Here is an 18,236-nt window from a genome sequence, read left to right as displayed (position 1 = left end):
GTACGTCAGGGAATGGCAAACTAGGTACTTTGTTGAAAATGCCTATACAGTATTTACAGTTAAAACAATGATCAAAAGGTTCTATCGGAACGTCACCTATTACCGCCCGTCCTCTATTTCCGTGTATGTGTCACTTAATATTAATTTCTATACAAACCAAGACGGCGAATTCCTAAAGAAATGCAAGCACCCACACCATAAGTGTATCTAAATTAGCTATGTACCCAAAAATGAGATTTTACCGTGACTTGAAGAGCTGTAAACAGTGTTGTAAGGCTGTGTGTAGTAGGCCTACAAATCCGCTTGGAGCTCCAGTTGAATTTTGATTTGTGACGAGAATTCTCGGTCTAACCGTTGATGTGCTGTGTGAAAGGGCGGAAATAGGCACCCACCAGCCCAGAACTAAACTCTGAGCGTGGTAAACAAAATCGGATATTTCAGGCAGTAAAAACCCCGCTAAGAACCAAACCAGATTTTGTTCAAATCTACACACCTATGGCTACTGAAAAAATGTAAGGTTAATTTATCAAATGTTATTTTGAAGTATTAAAAAACATCGTTGTTTTAGAATTTTCGAACGAAAGCAGCGGTAATTGGTGCTTTTACGATAATCAACTGGAAATGTGACAAACATGCTTAGACAAAGACCTATGGCTATCTTGTTCCCATGCACAGTATAAAGGATGGTAAGGTAGGCAAACATTTCAACAAGAACCACTGTTGGAGAGTTACAGAAAAAGGTATCATCTTGGGGTCACCAAGTCCCCCCCCAAAAATCTTCAAAAGTGACCTCACTGCTAATAGATTATTCAAAAGGCATGCCAGGTAAAAGCCTGTCCTGTCATTCAATTACAAATGTAAACGCCAGGAGTTACTGAATGGTACAGTGACTTTGTCTGGAAGTGTGGTCTATTGTCAGATGAAATGAAAATTGCTCTCTTTACACTTTAGGTGTTTAGGTGTACATAGAAGAATGACTCTACTGTGCCTAATGAGAATTATGGTCGAGGGGCTGTGATATTGTGGGGCTATTTTTTATTCCCAAAGGCCTTGGGAACCTAATTAAGGTGCATGGTATCATGAACTCCAAGAAAAACCTGAACATTTTCAAAGGAATTCTGTCAATCTCTGCCAAGACACTAAAAGTGAGTCATGATTGAATCATTCATCAGGTCAATTAACCAAAACAAACATTCAGATCAAAACAAAAATGGTTTACTGAACACAAAATCTAGCTTTTACCATTGCCATCTCAGTCCCCTGATCTAAACTTCATAGAAAAACAGTGGGGTGAGTCAAAGAGGAGACTGCAAGTCTGCAAAGTGTGGACCTAGGTAATCTGGGGAGATTTTGTAAAGACGGTCTTAAAGGAGAATTCCGGTGTGATATTGACCTAAAGTGTGTTGAAACATGATACCGAGTGTGAACGTATGTCTCATAGCCCATCTCGGTTTGTCCCCTGCACTCCAAAATCTGGCGCTAGTTAGCCGATGCTACCAACAGCTTTTTCAATGGTGGTGCTTCGGCATCGGGTTAGCCATGCAAATAAATCACTGTTTTACACCATTTACGAGGCCCAATGTATCTCCACACTTCATTGGTAGACTACCGAAGGCCCTGACATTTAAAACAAGACATTGAGAACTTTGAAAAAGCACTGGTAGTTTACTTACAAGACGATTTATACAGACAGTATCTTCACAAAGTTTAGCGTTTGCAGCCATCTTGAATTTAGTCACGATAAGTCGAGCGACGAGTAAGAATGAACAGGTATGATAAGGGATCAGAATAATTCCGTGGAAATGCATGGATTCCGCTGCTACTGGAAGAAACTGGAATCCATGCATTTCCACTGAATTATTTTTGGAATGTGATTAGGGCAATATCACACCGGAATTCTCCTTTAAATACCTTGCTTTGAATTCTCCAGCTTTATGGGGTGTCATGGGAGAATATTACAAGTATTGGCAAAGGGAGCTTAAGCAGGTATTACCATCAGGGATGCCAACAATTGGGAGCGATGTGTTTTTGTTAAAAATATTTATTTCTTTATGAGATTTTCCTTTTTCCATTTCCATTTTTCTCAAAGTCAATTTGCTTCCCTTCAAGGTTGGATTTTTATACCTGTTTTTAGTGAACTTTAGCAGAGGGCACTGTTTGTCCAGCTGCTTGTCCTCTCTTGTTAGAAGATGGTGAACTGCCACCTAGTGACCAAATATCAGCTCAGTTAAAAATAACGGCACAATCCATGAATAATGTTGGTTCAGGACCATCTTTACAACTTGACCAATCACGTTGTTGTGATGTCATAGCTTTGCTTTACTGTTATTTTCTTGTTGATTGTAGGAAACCACAGTGACTTTTATTATCAAACCACTGTTTATCCAAAACCTGTTAAATCATCCCATCAATCCACTACACACACACACACACACACACACATACCACCACCACCACCACAACATGAACTGCATGATCAAAGTGTTTGTAACTATTATAGTTCAGCTTGGTCTTACATGCTATCAGATGTCATCATGAAGTCTCTTAGTTGTTTCCCCCAAGCTGTTTCACATGCAGGAGACAGGAGAAGTAAGACGCTGTAGGACAGAATGCATACCCTGGACATTACTGTTTAATTCATGTCTTTTTCTCCACTCTTCAATCAGTTCTTTCAATCACCTTATTACTCACACACGTCTGGTCCTAAACGACTATAAATATATTTCACAATGACCATGCACAAAGAAGTATTGCTTTAAACTAATATTTCAAACAATATTTTGTGCATAACAGTTCAAACAGGTATATGAGCTTGGGAGAGAGAAATATGACAAAATAAATGATTAATATAAATGTGCACAAATGGAAGAGATGTTCTTAGCGTTGCGGTTGATGTATTTGTAAGTGAACTTGAAATAGCACATGGCTAGTGTTTTTTGTTGGATACCAGAAATCTGTGATGTGGAGAAATTGTTTTTGATTATGATACTGCTATTGAGTGTCAGGGATGCACCGATGCTATTTTTGCTCTCTGTGTGTGTGTGCGTGAGGGGCCTTCATATCTGTTATATGTACAGATCAATTACATTCGTTACAACATATACATATAAATACAGTGCATCACTACTGAATATTTTAAAACTCACAGACAAAAGAAAAGTGCAGATAATATGTGGCTTGGATGTTAAATGTTACCATAAAAACATGTAAAAGGATTTTACAACAGCACACGATATATATGTGCCAAATCAAGACTGGACCGTTCAAAGTCACCAGCGATCACGCCAGCTGTAAATACCATAAAAAGTAAAAATGTGGATTGATGGCTTTTGCACATATCAAACCCTATAATCAATAGCGTTAGCGTTGCTAGCATAGATTGATCCAGTGTCTCAGGCCCAACCGTGCCCTTGGTGTCAGTATGAAAGGGTTTAATCAGTGCATCCCTGTGGATGGAGCTCAGGGCTCCCTTAGGCGTGGATCACATTGGCCAGTGGCAAGCGTATGGCAATGCTCAGACCATAATAAGTTCTTTCTCGTTCCTATGGTAACACAAATGGTTTGCCTAAATTGACAATTGAATTATGGTCGCGTTGCGCTTTGAAAGTTGAACCAAGTTCAACGCTCAGCTTGTTCAACGCTAGCGTTACGCCAGTGCTGCCACCGTTCCGCCGCTGAACCATAGATAGAGAACAATAGGACACCTGCCGCTTGCTGATGGTCAATGTGATCCCGCCTTAAGGAAAGCCTTCACCTGCACCACTAGTGAACTCTTAACACCTGTAGGAGTGCGGACTGGGCAAGGTGTGGAGGAATGAGTACCTGAATTAACTTCAGTCAGTCTGCTGTTGTGTCCAAGCAGACTGAGAAATTTGTAAACAGTGATTGCTGATGTTCAATCCCAAGAGCAATATCAGAACAGGGCCTTCACATTATCGAGGTGTGATCTGCGAGGCTGTGAGTGGAAAGGGTAAAAACATCTGGACTCTTTTGGTTAATAAATACTCCTCAGTACTCCTCATATACTACATCAAAATCAGATTCTCTTCCAGCACTACATTGGGTTAACATAATTCTTCACTAACATTATTTGGAACACCAGCCACAGCAGAGAACACGCAATAATGTACAGGTCCCTAACAAACCCACAGAAAGATGTCTACACAGTAACTTGGACAACTCTCTGTATAGTTTACAAAACAAGAGAAAACCCATGAATGCAAACACACTTGTGATGAAAGCTAAATTGGCATTGTGGTAATTTGGCAAATTCACCCCAAACCTGACGTAACTACCCAGAGTAACTGAGCAACCCTAAACCCCTGTTGTATTTCTCCTGTGCGGTTCAGCCTGTGTTTGTGTTTGGAGACCAGCTGGACTGGAGAGATGCATAGTTGGAGTCGAGGGCAAAGCTGGAACGCCCCGCTGTACTGGTAACCTTCCATGATTTTTGAGCAAAAATGAGTATTAATACATATTTAACAGAAACTTCACTTACACCCAATCGACTACTTTTTTCATTCATATTCAACTCTTCCGCCTATTCTGGAAAAATAAATGACATTTGTTACAACTCTTACTCCTAGGGTCACTGGATTATATACCATTTGGACAGTCTGTAGTGTACAATCTGATTCTAGACACACACAGGCTTTTTTCCCTTCCCATTCCACACCGCTAAACAGACTTCACTCACTTTTCACTCTTATCCATTAACCATCAGCCATCCAAAAGATTTCCTTTTCTCTTGCGCTCTGTCCAGTATCTTTTCCTTCTTTCCCCTGTGAGGAGAATGAGGGCTTGTTTTTCTCTGCTGGGGGCATTTTTGTCGTGCTTGACTGGCCTCAGACTCTATCCCCCTACCCTCCTCTCTGTTTTTGTGTGTGTCCAGCTGAGAGTGCCCCCTGGTGTGTGGGTGGTGTGTATGCGCGTGAGTGTCCATCCTCGTCCTCCGCTGGTTGCTGGGGGCCCGTGTCGGCTCACATGTTGTAGGCCACATAGATGGGGTCCAGCTGGTCGGCCAGGAAGGAGTCGCGCAGGTGCATGCGTTGCTTCTCTCCGCGCGAGTTGATGGGGATGACGCCGGGGTCCACCACCACCACCACGCCCACGATCAGGTGGTGCTCCTCCAGCACCACGCTGGTCACCACGGGAACCAGGTCCAGCGCGTCCTGCTCCGAGCCGCACAGCTCCGACACCACCACCAGCAGGTTTGTCCAGGTGAACACCGCACTGCATGCGTACAAACACACACACACACACACACACACACACAGAGGTTAGGACACATTTCACACCAGAGCATCAATAACCAATAAAAGTTGACCAATAAACACAATAAACATTTAGGTATATATAAACACATACAACATATAGAAGATAGTCAATAAGATGGAATATATTCTCTTCAAATATGTTGTGAACCAAACACACACACACACACACACACCTCTCTGCGATGCTGCGGTGAGCTCGTGACACGCTGGTCTCGATGTCGATGGGGTGATACCTCAAACCCCTCAGCTCCAGGGTCTCGTCCAGAGATCCCACCACGAACAGGGCGTCATGGGGACCTGAGATGAGGGCACAGCTTGCATGAGTCACCTGCAGTACACTGGAGCACACTTGCTCTGTGGGCTTGCATGTTTCATCATAAAGCTATGGCTTCTTCATCAAACAAGGTAGACATGCAGTGAATGTCTTTCATATGAAATGGCCTCAGGCCTCAGCCAAAATCTTCTGGGGCAGGGCTTGACATTAATGGCTGCCCGGTTGCCCTTGGCTACCAAATTGTTACAAGTGGCAACCATATTTGGTTGGCTCTCACAACCAAAACCTCATGACTGGTTGCCAAGCTGGCAACCATTTTTAACCACTTTTATAAGTTAACGTTGAGCCCTGCTCTGGGGGCAGGCCGAGAGCTTGAACACACACACACACACACAGATACACCCACACGCACACACACACACACCTCCTGTAGAGTCGGTCAGCTCTGTCCTCTTGATGAACCCCAGGTAGCCTGTGCGCGCCCACTGAGTGTGCGGGTCTCCGAAGCTGAGGCGCACGTTGAAATGGTCCGCCTGCAGGTTCTCCTCCCCGTAGATGGTGTAGTAGCCTGCAGCCGAGTGAGGACTGTTCACCCAGATCTGAAAGGCAGAGGGAGAGAGTGCAGTTCACATAACTGATTTATGACACACACACATGCATGCACACGCGCGCACACACGCCCACGTCCAGACACACACACACACACACACACACACACACAAACATACAGACCTCTCCTAAGTGAGAGTCTCCAAGTGGGCCTCGTGTCTCAGGGTTCACAATGATGACTCTGACTCCTGGAAGAATCTAAAAGTACAGAAAAGAAAGAGAAGGGAGAGCAGAGAGAGAGAGAGAGAGAGAGAGAGAGGAGTGGAATGTAAACTGTGATGTGCAAAGTTTACACTGGTTTCATCTTTCTAAACAACATCTCCAAACAGCCTCACTCACCGTGCCTGATTCTATTAGAGGAAGAGACTGAGGGGCTCCCCTTTCCACCAGCCTCACCCTGAAACACACACACACACACACACACACACACACACACACACACACACACACACACACACACAGATATATCAAATAATCAAACACAAAAACACAGACAAACATATATGACAACTGTGCATAGCAGGGAGTCCTTGTTGCTATTTTGAGCAGGTTAAACCCTTACCTATCGTGTCTAAGGGACTTCATGTCCACATACACCGTCGAGGGGTCAGGTCCAGTGGTGCCCTAGAACACACAAACGGAGAGTTCACTACAGCAAACATGGTCATGGTCAGCCTCTGCAGTATTTCAACTAAAGTGGCCTTCATGAGATGAAATGTTGACTCAAGAAGACTCCATGTGTGTGTTGTACCTCCCAGACATTTACTTTCTCTTTCTACAGTCTGAAACCTTCATCTAGTCTGAGGTCATACAACATTGAAAAAGAGAAACATGAAAAAGAAAATCAGCAATCACACTGAATGCATTTCAAGGATTTTATTTGTAAATTAAATATATAGCTAAAAGCATATCTGCTTCCTCAGGGAACCCAGGAAATGAATACTTGTAATGCCAGGAATTTGGTTTCTTGGCATACATTAGAAGAATAATTAATTTATCTCCAGGGACAAATTGGGGTAAAGACTCTTGCTCAGGGACACAATGGGGGTACTTTCTGGGATGGTACTCGCAACCTAAGTCTGATCCCAAACCACTAGACCACCACCACAGATAACCGCTGACCCTGGCCCCTGACCCCTGGCCCCTGCCTGAGAGGTACCTGTAGGCAGATGGCCTGGTTGACCCGGGAGCCGAAGGTGGTGCTGACGGCGCGGGAGGACAGGCCCAGGTCCTTGAACAGCTTGGAGAAGGAGTGTGTGAGGACCAGCCGAGGCCTCTCCTCGGCCACCACCACACACGAGCGCACGCACGACAGGTTCACACCGCGCGCCTGCCATAAATAGAGACACACACACACACACACACACACACACACACACACACACACACACACACACACACACACACACACACACACACACACACACACACACACACACGCACGCGCACACACATACATACAGAGAGAGTGTGAGTATGAGAGAAAGAATGCAAACTGTCTTGTGTGCAGTGTGAGAGTGAGTGTGTGAGTGTGAGTGTGAGTGTGAGTGTGAGTGTGAGTGTGTGTGTGTGTGTGTGTGTGTGTGTGTGTGTGTGTGTGTGTGTGTTAGAAAGGCTTGGCTGGTAGGTGTGTGCTTGATTTCATAGATCAAAATGCATGCACTACTGTTGAGGGAGACAGACAAGAGTAGTGTTGTTATCACAAATATAGATTTGCAGAGAAAAACTGATCTAAAGTTAGTTAATTTGGGGTTTGTGTGTGTGTGTGTGTGTGTGTGTGTGTGTACAGTGTGTGTGTGTGTGTGTGAGTGTGTGTGTGTGTGTGTGTGTGTGTGTGTGTGTGTAGGTTACAAGGTTACAAAATTAACCTTTTTTGGAATCGCAGGGAATACTTCAGACCAAATAGTACAGAGCTGAGTTGGACTGGGGCCAAGATCTTAACCGAATACTATCACCTCTCTCTCCTGCACCCAACATTTTTTCTGCCAACCTTGAGCCGAGCCTCTGATAAGGGCTCAGTGGCCATACAGACGGAACAAGCGGATGACATCAACATCTCAGCTAAACCAAAATATTCTGCACAGGCTGAAACAGAGATATGCCCACCCCCCCCCTGCTGTGGGGCCCTCTGGTAATCACCCGGTAGCCTCCACTGAAATGCAGACCTTGGAGAAACATAAACAACCAGCTCAACAATGCCCAGCCATGTCCACTGGACAAGATAAGATGGGTGCTGCTAAAATGACTCAAAGTCAATCACTGGGGTCAAACTCCCTGGAATCTCAGCAAACAAATGGATGCGATGAGCATGAGGAGATAGCACCTATCAAAGCTGCTGAGGGGCTATCAGAAAGGAAGGGTCATGTTGTAACACCAGTACCAATACCCCTCTCCACCTCCGTCGACTCCTTGTCACCACAAAGACACAACAACTTGGAATACACTACTGGAATACATGCTGAAAGCGGAGCGTCTGCAACAAACTCCCCAGGGCCTCAGCAGGCAGATGGAGACTCTGAACCAATATTCAACCCCATCTTCCTTGATTTCCCATCACCACCTACACCCAATCACGTCCCCACCCGATCAAATTCCCCAGGCCACCCAAACCCCCTTGTATATCCATCCTCATCCCAACACTCCCCCACCCGCTCAAACTCCCCAGGATCCCCTGTATACCCATCACCATCCCCACCCCAGCAAATGATTTTCCCTGCAAGAATGGAAGGACTGCTGCCAGTAGCCCTGCAACTTGTTAGTAGCCCAAGACCTTCAACTGTATACCCATTAACATCCCACTTTGTTGGTAGCCCAAGACCTTCAACTGTATACCCATCAACATCCCACCTTGTTGGTAAACCAAGACCTTTAACTGTATACCCATCAACATCCCACCTTGTTGGTAAACCAAGACCTTCAACGGTATACCCATCAACATCCCACCTTGTTAGTAGACCAAGACCTTTAACTGTGCGTTTTTTTAGTACCTCAAGACCCTTAGCACCAAAGGTGCGCATGGCACCTTCACGGCCTCCCTCTTTCCACTCAGAAGGATCTCTTAAGCAGCAACAACCTCTTAGTTCATATTGTCAGCTGGCATATAGCAGCTGCAGTGGACAATTATTTGATGATGATGATGATGATGATGATGATGATTATGATGATAATGACTGTATTGTATGATATTCTCAGGGTCCCTGCAATATAAATGGTACTGACAGTAGTTTTGAGAACATGCCGGGACCCAGTAAGCCCATGACATTCTCTATTCCTGTATTGACAAGAAATAGAACACAAATGCATCGAGCTTATAGGGTAAACCAGTCCAATTTCCTACCTGTACCAATTAAACCTCAGATTTCCCCCATGGACCATTTTTCCCCAACACTTACAGCAAAACTAGCAGTCCTAAATATCAGATCTCTTTCAAACAAATCATTCTTAATTAATGATCTAATTTGCACACACAACCTTGATTTTTTACTTTTAAAAAATTGGTTAGATCAAGCAAACAGTGCTGCTACTCTCATTGAATCAGCTCCCCCAAATTTCAGTTTTTTGTGTGCCACAATTTTTAAGACGTCTTTTCAGTGCAATCAGTCGTCATTCGGTGACTTTACTTCATTTGAATATCTGTGTGCACGCATTAAGTCTTCTCCTCAGATTTTATTACTGACAATTTACAGGCCTCCAAAACATTCAGCAAAAGTTTTTCTTGAAGAGCTAGGTGAACTGCTTTCAGTCGTTTGCATAGAGTTTGACTGTCTTATTATATCAGGGGATCTAAACTTGCATGTGGATAATCCTGAAAACAATTACGCCAAGGAATTCATTGCACTAATCGATACTTTCTCCCTAACACAGCATGTACAGGGGCCAACACACTCTCTCGGCCATACCCTCGACCTTGTTATCACAAAGGGTCTCGATGTCTCTACAGCTGTTAAAGACCTGGCCTTATCTGATCATTTCTGCGTGTTCTTTGATGTGTCTATGTCCCCACACACTCAAAACACAGCTATGATGGTAAAAAGGAGAATCATAAATGATCAGACAAGTGCTCTCTTTGAGCAAGCACTTTCACTAAAGTCAAGTCAACTGTCAGACTCTGTAGAAGACTTATTTGATCACTTTAATGCAGAAATGGCAAACATTATGGATGACATTGCTCCATTACAATTCAAGAAAGTTAAGGACAATCAGAAAGCACCATGGAGGCAAAATCCAGCAGTTAAACTTCTAAAAAGAGAGTGTAGGAAGACTGAAAGAAAATGGCGTAAATACAAACTTTAGATCCACTATGAAATCCATAAAGAGATGCTCCGCACATATAACTCTGAAATATGCAAAGCAAGACAGTGCTTTTTTTCTAACATAATACATAATAATTCAAATAACACTTGTATTCTATTTTCAACTGTTGATAAATTAACAAATCCCCCCTCACAATTAGCGCCTGAACTTCTCTCAACTAATAAATGCAATGAGTTTTCATCTTTTTTTAAAGGTAAATTTGAAAAAATCAGACTCAACATATCTGCTCAATTACAAATTCAACAACCTGAACTTCCAGCAACAAACAGAGGGAAACTAAACTTAATGTCAGAGTTCAGCTTGATGGACTACGAAACACTTAAAAAAACGGTACAGAATCTCAGCTCTTCCACATGTGTCTTAGACACTCTGCTTACCAATTTCTTCAAAACTGTTTTTCATCTCATAGCGGCGGATGTCCTTCAAATTGTAAATGTATCACTGCTGTCTGGCACTTTTCCTAAGTCACTGAAAACAGCTGTTGTAAAGCCACTTCTCAAGAAGAATAACCTGGATGCCTCGATGCTAAACAATTACAGGCCCATATCCAATCTACCTTTTATTGGCAAAATTATTGAAAAAGTAGTCTTTAATCAATTAACCACCTTCCTAACATCAAATGGGTATTTTGATTGCTTTCAGTCTGGTTTTCGGGCAAATCACAGCACTGAAAAAGCTCTCTGTCACGGTTTGGAGTTTGTGTTTTGGTTTTTGGGACTCTTAGTTTGTAGTTTGCTGAGTTCTCTTGTTTACTTCCTGTTGTCTTTGTTACTTCCTGTGTCCTGTGCCATGTGTTCCTTTGTTTATATTGCCATGTGGCTTTGTTCCCTGTCATGTCTCCGCCCCTCACCTGAGTCTTGTTAAGTTATTAGTCTGCTTAGTGCCTTGTTCCATGTTCACCTGTGTCTCCTTGTTTTTGCCCTATCGTCTGTGTCCTTTTAATTACCTTCCTGTGTATTTAAGGTCTTGTGGTTGTCTTTGTCTGGTCATTATGGTTTTGTCATGTTCCCATGTTTCCTGGGTTTTCAAGAGTAAATTAGTGTTTGATGTATTCTCAAGCCTCTTGTCGTGCATTTGGGTTCCAACCTGCTCAGCAACCTGACAGAATGACCAAGCCACTAATGGACCCAGCAGGCAAGTCAAACCATTACTTGTTTTCCTGGGAGGACTTTTTGAATCCCTGGGGGTCAATTTATAATGGAACCCGCTTGGCCATCAAGCGGACTCCGATGAAGAGTGGCCCAAAGGTATTTCCAACCCCTCATTGCGTCTCTGTGCCGGGTGCTCTACCAATTCGGCAGTTCCGCTGTCCAGCACTGAGGTGTTTCCGCCGCCCAGCAGCCCGGACGTCCCCGGTGACCAGCGTTGCCTCCTCCCCAGTGGTCGCCTACATGTGTTCTCCGGTTCCAGCCCAGTGCTCTCAGGCGCCTCCGAGTTCCAGTCCCGAGTCCCCATGCTCTGAAGCGCCTCCGAGTTCCAGTCCTGATTCCCCGCCGGAGCCCGGTGCCAAGTCCCAGCCAGCATAAACATGTCTGTCTGGCTTGACGAAGAGGCTTAGACCTCCTCAACGGCACCCTGACCGCCCTCCCGAGCTGCTACGACAGTCTACCCTGCGGTGTGGCCGCCCTCCCGAGCTGCCCCGACGGTCTACCCTGCGGCGTGGCCGGCCTCCCGAGCGGTTACGCTGGTCCACCCGTCACCCTGGTCGTCCACCTGAGCTGCCTGGCCAGAGGACTCCCGCCTCTGGGGCCCCTCCACCCACCCTGTTTGGAGTTAGTGTTTGTTTGGGACGTCTGGGAGCTGTCCCTTAAGGGGGGGGGGGGGTACTGTCACGGTTTGGAGTTTGTGTTTTGGTTTTTGGGACTCTTAGTTTGTAGTTTGCAGAGTTCTCTTGTTTACTTCCTGTTGTCTTTGTTACTTCCTGTGTCCTGTGCCATGTGTTCCTTTGTTTATATTGCCATGTGGCTTTGTTCCCCGTCATGTCTCCGCCCCTCACCTGAGTCTTGTTAAGTTATTAGTCTGCTTAGTGCCTTGTTCAATGTTCACCTGTGTCTCCTTGTTTTTGCCCTATCGTCTGTCCTTTTAATTACCTTCCTGTGTATTTAAGGTCTTGTGGTTGTCTTTGTCTTTGCTTGGTCATTATGGTTTTGTCATGTTCCCATGTTTCCTGGGTTTTCAAGAGTAAACTAGTGTTTGATGTATTCTCAAGCCTCTTGTCGTGCATTTGGGTTCCAACCTGCTCAGCAACCTGACCGCTCTCATTAAAGTTTCCAATGACACGCCTAAACACAGATTCAGGTAAAACATCAGTCCTAGTGCTACTGGACCTTGGTGCAGCATTTGACACTGTTGATCACAATATTTTACTACACAGACTAGAACACTGGGTTGGATTTACAGGCATAGTTATCAGCTGGTTAAAATCACATCTACAAGAAAGGAGCTTCTTTGTTGCCATCGGAAACTCTACCTCTGTGGTGTTCCCCAGGGGTCGATCTTAGGGCCACTATTATTCAACCTCTATATGCTCCCACTTGGACAAATCATCCAAAATAACTTGATCATAGCTATGCAGATGACACACAAATTTACTTAGCTCTGTCACCAAACGACTATGGTCCTCTTGAATCTATGTGTCGGTGTATAGAACAAATCAACACCTGGATGTCTCAATTTTCTTTAGCTGAACAAAGAAACTGAAGTAATTATATTTGGTAAAAAGGAGGAAAGACTTAGGGTTGCCACTCTCCTTGACACAAAAGGGTCAAAGGCAAAGGATACAGTTAAAAATCTTGGTGTATTAATTGACAGTGATCTAAATTTCAACAGCCACATGAAAGCGACAACTAAATCCGCTTTTTACCACCTCAAAAATATTGCCAAACTCGGAGGGCTGATGTCAAAATATGACTTAGAAAAACTCATTCATGCATTTATCTCCAGCAGGGTTGATTACTGCAATGGAATGTTCACAGGCCTTCCTAATAAAAGACTATTAAACAGCTTCAGATGATACAAAATGCAGCAGCTAGGATTCTAACAAAAACTAAAAGAACTGACAGAACACATTACTCCAATTCTTAAGTCCTTGCACTGGCTTCCAGTAAGTCACAGAATTGACTTTAATGCTCTATTGCTTGTTTATAAATCAGTAAATGGAGCAGGACCTAAATACCTGTCAGACATGCTTCAGCAGTTCACACCTTCTCGTCCTCTCAGGTCCCAGGTGAAAAACCTGCTAGTAAAACCTACTGTTAGAACTAAACATGGTGAAGCAGCTTTTAGCTGCTATGTGGCTCAGCTGTGGAATCAACTTTCGGATGACATCAAAAAGGCCCCAACTGTAGCCAGTTTTAAATCTAGACTTAAGACCAAACTGTTCTCAGATGCTTTCTGCTAACTGTGCCGAGTTACAAATTCTGAATCTGCCTTGATAATTATTCTACTTTATCTTTTATTACTTTTTTTACTACTTTTGCCTTAGTTTTTTGCTTACTAATTATCCTTTATTTTTAAATTATTTTACCTTGTGTTTTATGTTTTCTTTTTATTATGATCTTTACCTTTTAACTATTATTTGACTATATTGCCTTTCTATGCTTTTTATTTGTTATTATTGTTTGGTTTTGTTTATGTAAAGCACATTGAATGACCTCTGTGTATGAAATGCGCTATATAAATAAACTTGACTTGACTTGACTTGACTTGTGTGTGTGTACAGTGTGTGTGTGTGTGTGTGTGTGTGTGTGTGTGTGTACAGTGTGTGTGTGTGTGTGTGTGTGTGTGTGTGTACAGTGTGTGTGTGTGTGTGTACAGTGTGTGTGTGTGTGTGTGTACAGTGTGTGTGTGTGTGTACAGTGTGTGTGTGTGTGTGTGTGTGTGTGTACAGTGTTTGTGTGTGTACAGTGTGTGTGTGTACAGTGTGTGTGTACAGTGTGTGTGTGTGTGTGTGTGTGTGTGTGTGTACAGTGTGTGTGTGTGTGTGTGTGTGTGTGTGTGTGTGTGTGTGTGTGTGTACAGTGTGTGTGTGTGTGTGTGTGTGTGTGTGTGTGTGTGTGTGTGTGTGTGTGTGTGTGTGTGTGTGTGTATGTGTACAGTGTGTGTGTGTGTGTTTGTGTGTGTGTGTGTGTGTGTGTGTACAGTGTGTGTGTGTGTGTGTGTGTGTGTGTGTGTGTATGTGTACCGTGTGTGTGTGTGTGTGTGTACAGTGTGTGTGTGTGTGTGTGTGTGTGTTACCTTCAAGCTCTCCGTCTGCCCCCCGAGGCCCTTGGTGCAGAGCTCCATGACGCTGTAGGAGCAGAAGGTGTCTCGGATGCGGTTCTGGGAGAGAGCGCTCATCCACAGCGCCAGAGACAGCTCCAGCTCCGCAGGGGGAATCAGCACCGACTGGTGCCCCGAGTACACACTACACACACAAACACACAAACACACACGCCAACAAACACAAATTAAGAGAAGAACCAAAAAAACACAAAAGCACACAATAAATATGTACAAGAAATACACCATTGTTGCAGAAATACAAACAGAAAAAAAATGTTGTGTACTGTATACATAATTGGTGTGTGCTTCTTTGTGAGTGTGTGTGAGTGTGTGTGTGTGTGTGTGTGTGTGTGTGTGTGTGTGTGTGTGTGTGTGTGTGTGTAATTGTGAGAGTGTTTGTGTCATTGGAATATAATTTAACGTAGTGTATATTTACTCACTAGTGTGTGTGTGTGTGTGAGTGTAGGTGTGTGTGCATTATGAGGTTGTGTGTGACCTTGCGAGACACCACAGCACAAAGCCCATGCCGCAGTAGGGGTCGAGGCAGATGGCGATCTGGCGTGAGGAGTAGAGCTCACACTGGAGCTTTATAGAGCGACAAAGAGTGGTCACTGCAGTGTGTGACATCTAGGAGACAGGGCAGAACAATGGCCAGCAACAGAGGATCAACACAACAGAAAACATCAGAGAAACACTCGTTCAACAGCATTACACACACACACACACACACACACACACACACACATACACACATTTCATACTGACATTACTATAAGTGGAGGCACAAAATGTGGTTAATGTGGTACTATGTGGTACATACTTTGTGTGTCTTTGTGTGTGTGTATGTGTGTGTGTGTGTGTGTGTGTGTGTGTGTGTCTCACCTTTACTCCGGTTAACATGCCTGTCGTAGACACACTGAAGTCCAGATAGGCGACGACGTCTGGCGAAGGAGGCTTGTAAAGGTGAGGCGGTCGCTTCCGTGGAAGGTCATCTATAAGAAGAAAGAGAGACAACCTATCAATCAGCACTGCCACAACAATGTATTTTATACAGCAGCACACTGCATTCTGTCATTACTGTATTCTTGTCCACTACTATAGGACTGACTGATTTCTTTCATTTATTTTGTGTGTATATATACTTATACATATGTATATACAGTATATACACAAATATACAGTATGTTTCCTATATGTACCCGTGTCTATGATGATGGGCCATGTTTTGATGTTGACGGTGGCAGCAGCCTCTTTAGATCGGAGGATCTTCACTAGAAACTGAGTGGTGAGGATCCCAGCTGCTTTACACACCTGAGAAGCACAAACACGAGTCATAAAACACCAACATCACACTCAAGTGGAGTTGAGCTCCATATAGTGTAGTGATCACAAAGACAGTTTTGTTGAAATAATAGCTATGTCTACACCCTCTAGATTATATCTCTGGCTTTGCCCTTTACAGTTTCAAGTAATGAAACATAATCATCAGCATCAATGTTGGCTTCTCAACCAGACAAATGCCTTAATACACTACAATATGCAAAGCCAGAAAAATAGCTTAACACACTGTAATATGCAAAGCCAGACAAATAGCTTAAAGCTGCAGTTGGCAAGATGTTGTTATCATATTCACTGAAACCGACACTATGCTCCGACATAACAACATAAATCTAGCCTGGAAACCAGACTCTCTGACTTCGCAGAGAGTCTGGCCTAGATCCATAGGCGTTCGTTTATTTCCGGGTGGGAGGGCACAGTTTGAGGTTTAAAATCATTGGAGTTCCTTTGAACCGCTTTGAATCAATCACTAACAACCGGCGTTTCGTCATACAGAGAAGTTTCTCTGCAGCATGCCCATATCAAGCACGGGTGCATCTTATCAGCAAACAATCACACGTTTCATCTGCGTAACTCTCGTCAAAATGCATCATATAGTGTTTTGTGAATGTACCCAAGTCAAACTTTCATAATGCATAAGTACGTCCAAAGCGCCACTTTTAAGCTTGTATGCGTTGTCGTTTTCGGGTGAAATGACCTTTTGAATGGGATTCCTATTGGGCTACTACTTTTTTGATACAATCGCGTCAAAATCGCTATTTTTCAAATACTATAAAGGCTCGACACAACATGAACATTTGATCGAAGTATCATCAGTGTCTCTACACATGAACTACATGTGTAGAGACGCATACTACAATATAGCTACAATATATCAATATATATATTTTTTTTCTCATTTTTATTGTTCTGGCAGTGGGCCTGTTGTTCACACATGTCTACACCTTTTTTATGTTTTCTTTCTTTTGCTTCTTGTTTTTCATAAATGTTCCTATATCCTGCCACCTGTAGGCTACTCACATCTGTGATGAGCTTGACGGTGGGTAGTGTTGCCGGAAGGTTCTGAGGATGCGGTGGCCTCACGGTGACAGGGACACAGCCAGCATATAGGCATCCATAAAAAGCAGCAATCAGGTCGATACCTGCACACACACACACACACACACACACACGCACGCACACACACAGCCCCCCCCCCCCCCACACACACACACACACAAGCACACACACAGCCCCCCCCCACACACACACACACACACAAGCACACACACAGGCGTACACGCACACACACACACACACACACACAAGCACACACACAGACACATACATACAGTTGATGACCTATTAATTGACATCCTTTGTGTGTGTGTGTGTGTGTGATTTGGATGGGCGTCAGTGTTTAGAGCGGATAGGTTTGGATTAACATTCATGTATTTGGCCTATCAACATGTCTGTTTCTGGGAAAATTGCCTTATCTTCAAAGCATTATTTCAGGGTATGCTTTGACCGATTTTCTTTGTTGTGTGTGTGTGTGTGTGTGTGTGTGTGTGTGTGTGTGTGTGTCTGTATGTATCTGTGTGTGTGTGTGTGTGTGTGTGCGTGTGTGTGTGTGTGTGTGTCTATAGACACCTGGAGGGTAGAGCAGAACAATGTTCTCTCCTGTGTTGATTCCACTCCTCTCAATAAGAGCTGCGGCGACCTTCTCCGCTCGCTTATGGAGCTGCAGACATGTCGCCGTGCACACCGCAGTGCCCTAGGGACCAGAGAGAGAGAGAGGGAGATGAGAGAGAGAGAGAGAGGGAGAGAGAGAAAGAAAGAAAGAGACAGAGAGGGAGAGAGAGAGAGAAAGAGACAGAGAGAGAGAGAGAGAAAGAGAGAGAGAGAGAGACAAACAGAGACAGAGAGACAGAGAGAGAGACAGAGAGAGAGCGATTACTGACACAGCCATCCCCTACAGACACATGGAAGAGGTGACTACTGAACATGGCTGTCCCCTAGAGATTAAAAGTAGAGGAGAGAAATGACCCCTAGAGACATTATGACAAGCGATACCAACTCACAAATCTCACACAGTGCCGCTACTTTGCCACTGTATCACATAAAGGTCATGGTGTCACACCGCAGTGTAAACACACAAATGCTAACACACAAATGCTAACACA

At 44.0% G+C, this 18,236-nt stretch overlaps 1 protein-coding gene across 1 annotated transcript in view; it reads right to left on the bottom strand.

Moving 5' to 3' along the window:
• Positions 1 to 2,708: 2,708 nt before the first annotated feature.
• The window catches only part of dip2bb (disco-interacting protein 2 homolog Bb), a 40,560-nt gene continuing 25,032 nt past the window's right edge, over positions 2,709 to 18,236 (bottom strand). Inside the window, exons 26-38 of the mRNA XM_076268283.1 lie at positions 17,704 to 17,827; positions 17,095 to 17,216; positions 15,936 to 16,047; positions 15,619 to 15,728; positions 15,233 to 15,363; positions 14,710 to 14,878; positions 7,319 to 7,489; positions 6,722 to 6,783; positions 6,499 to 6,556; positions 6,283 to 6,357; positions 5,975 to 6,149; positions 5,450 to 5,573; positions 2,709 to 5,232 (exon numbers count right to left, since the gene is read on the bottom strand). Of these exons, the coding sequence (XP_076124398.1) occupies positions 4,980 to 5,232; positions 5,450 to 5,573; positions 5,975 to 6,149; positions 6,283 to 6,357; positions 6,499 to 6,556; positions 6,722 to 6,783; positions 7,319 to 7,489; positions 14,710 to 14,878; positions 15,233 to 15,363; positions 15,619 to 15,728; positions 15,936 to 16,047; positions 17,095 to 17,216; positions 17,704 to 17,827 (1,686 nt within the window). The 3' untranslated portion in view covers positions 2,709 to 4,979. The remainder of the gene's footprint in view (positions 5,233 to 5,449; positions 5,574 to 5,974; positions 6,150 to 6,282; positions 6,358 to 6,498; positions 6,557 to 6,721; positions 6,784 to 7,318; positions 7,490 to 14,709; positions 14,879 to 15,232; positions 15,364 to 15,618; positions 15,729 to 15,935; positions 16,048 to 17,094; positions 17,217 to 17,703; positions 17,828 to 18,236) is intronic.

Source organism: Alosa pseudoharengus, unplaced genomic scaffold, assembly GCF_046254945.1.
Source record: "Alosa pseudoharengus isolate Yale_2024_CS ecotype anadromous, Long Island Sound unplaced genomic scaffold, YU_APseudo_1.1 YU_APseudo_1.1_scf_5, whole genome shotgun sequence".
NCBI lineage: Eukaryota > Metazoa > Chordata > Actinopteri > Clupeiformes > Clupeidae > Alosa > Alosa pseudoharengus.
This window is presented reverse-complemented; position numbering and strand designations above follow the sequence as displayed.